Below are 1,713 nucleotides of genomic sequence, written 5' to 3'. Positions count from 1 at the left end.
TGTAAATTGCTGCAGTGAGTTACATGAGCTATTTCTTATCAATCTCCTAGAACATTTATGGGCACAGAGTAAACACTATCTATTAGTTCTTCATTCTACTGTTTCTAAATTAACACAAACTTTGTTAGTATTTGGGCATGTTTCCTTCATAGTCTTGTGGTCTTATGTCTCATACTTTATGTTGCCGTTATGATTCTTAAAATCACATCTGCAGTTACCATTTAAAACTCAAAGATTTTTAAGATCTTTGATATATTTGTCCTTGAAATTCCCATTAAAAGGGAAACGATCAGTCCCATAGTCCTAGGGGCCTTCCCGACTGTCCAAGAAATCTCTACTTCATGCCCCAGTGCAGTGTTTTGGAGGAGAGGCTGCAAGGCTTGGGAAAGTGGCCCCGCATTCAGAGTCAGACCTCAGGGGCTGTGAATTCTGACTCCACTTCATTGTGGCTGAATCATCTTGTCAACTTCCTTGATGTGCCCTTGAGTTTCGGTTTGTTTGTCTCTGAATTTTGGAGGATGAGATGCCAGAAAGTCGGGAGACTGAAGAGTAAAGAGGTGGAAATCCCTGCCTAGAGCCTGGTATTGGGGACAGTTATGTCCTTGGGATGGACCTGGCTCCTGCCCTGTAGGCAGTGACCTCAGCAGCATGTCCAGTCTTTCACTGAGGCCAGTGTGTCTGTCTTTTCTCAGACTATGAAGAGTGCAAAGACCTCCTAAAATCTATGCTGAGGGATGAGCTTCAGTTGAAGGAGGAGAAGCTTGCAGAGCAGCTCAGGCAAGCTGAGGAGCTCAGGTGAGGAGGCCCTATGCAGGCAGGTGGGCAGGTGTGTAAATCTTGGACGTATAGCAGCTCGGAGGGTAGAAGTAAGAGCCAAGCTAGGCCAGGGGAAGGGCAGGAATTGCTATGGCATGCTCACAATACACAGAGGTTTGTGAAACAGAGACCAAGGACAGTAGTAAGTTATGGGTCGCAGTTGTTTCTCAGAGCCCCGTTTTCTCTTTTTGAAAGAAGTAATTGTTGAGGTGAAATTTGCATAAGACATGATGAACCAAAGGAGTGAGAACCACCCAGCAGCATTCAGTGTACTCAAAATGGTGTGCCATCACCACCCCACTTACCCATAGTCAGAATCACCTCCTGACTGACTGCGGCATCTTATCTTTGACCCAATCAATGTTGCCTTCTGGAGCCTGTCATTCTTTTCTTGTTTAATCTTTTCAATTGGCCGCGTCTGCACTTGGCCACATTTCTGTATATGGTTTTGTATGTAGTCACTGCAAGATAGACTATTTGTATTTTCACATGGAAATGTCCATTGCCAGAGTGAGGAACTGAAGGAATGAATGTCTTTTTGAAACTGAATAAGGAAGACACCTACTTTTGTTTAGAGAAGGGAAAGATGAATGGAACATCGTCGAGCATCTTACAGGAGCCCTCTCTGATATAGAGGAAGCCTGTAAACCATTTTTCCTTCTTTCTCTTGGCCGCAGACATTTCTTTAAATGTGTGCTGACCTTCTCCTTGGAGGTCTCCTTGAGGACATTGTCTTAAAAATCTCTATTGCAATATTCGAACTGATCACTCACCCCTTTCCACTGTTCAATTTTCTCTACTATCTCACCTTAGGCAATATAAAGTCCTGGTTCAGTCTCAGGAACGAGAGCTGAGGCAGTTAAGGGAGAAGTTCCAGGAAGGGAGAGATGCCTCCCG

At 44.4% G+C, this 1,713-nt stretch overlaps 1 protein-coding gene across 1 annotated transcript in view; it reads left to right on the top strand.

The window, feature by feature from the left end:
- Positions 1 to 795, top strand: part of LOC105532213 (neuroblastoma breakpoint family member 21-like) — a gene marked incomplete at its 3' end in the record, with an annotated part of 14,163 nt that extends 13,368 nt beyond the window's left edge. The window contains 1 exon segment of the mRNA XM_011970306.1: positions 693 to 795. Coding sequence (XP_011825696.1) covers positions 693 to 795 — 103 coding nt within the window.
- Between the last annotated feature and the right edge of the window lie 918 nt (positions 796 to 1,713).

The sequence above is a fragment of the Mandrillus leucophaeus genome, unplaced genomic scaffold (genome assembly GCF_000951045.1).
Source record: "Mandrillus leucophaeus isolate KB7577 unplaced genomic scaffold, Mleu.le_1.0 Scaffold1203, whole genome shotgun sequence".
Lineage (NCBI taxonomy): Eukaryota > Metazoa > Chordata > Mammalia > Primates > Cercopithecidae > Mandrillus > Mandrillus leucophaeus.
This window is presented reverse-complemented; position numbering and strand designations above follow the sequence as displayed.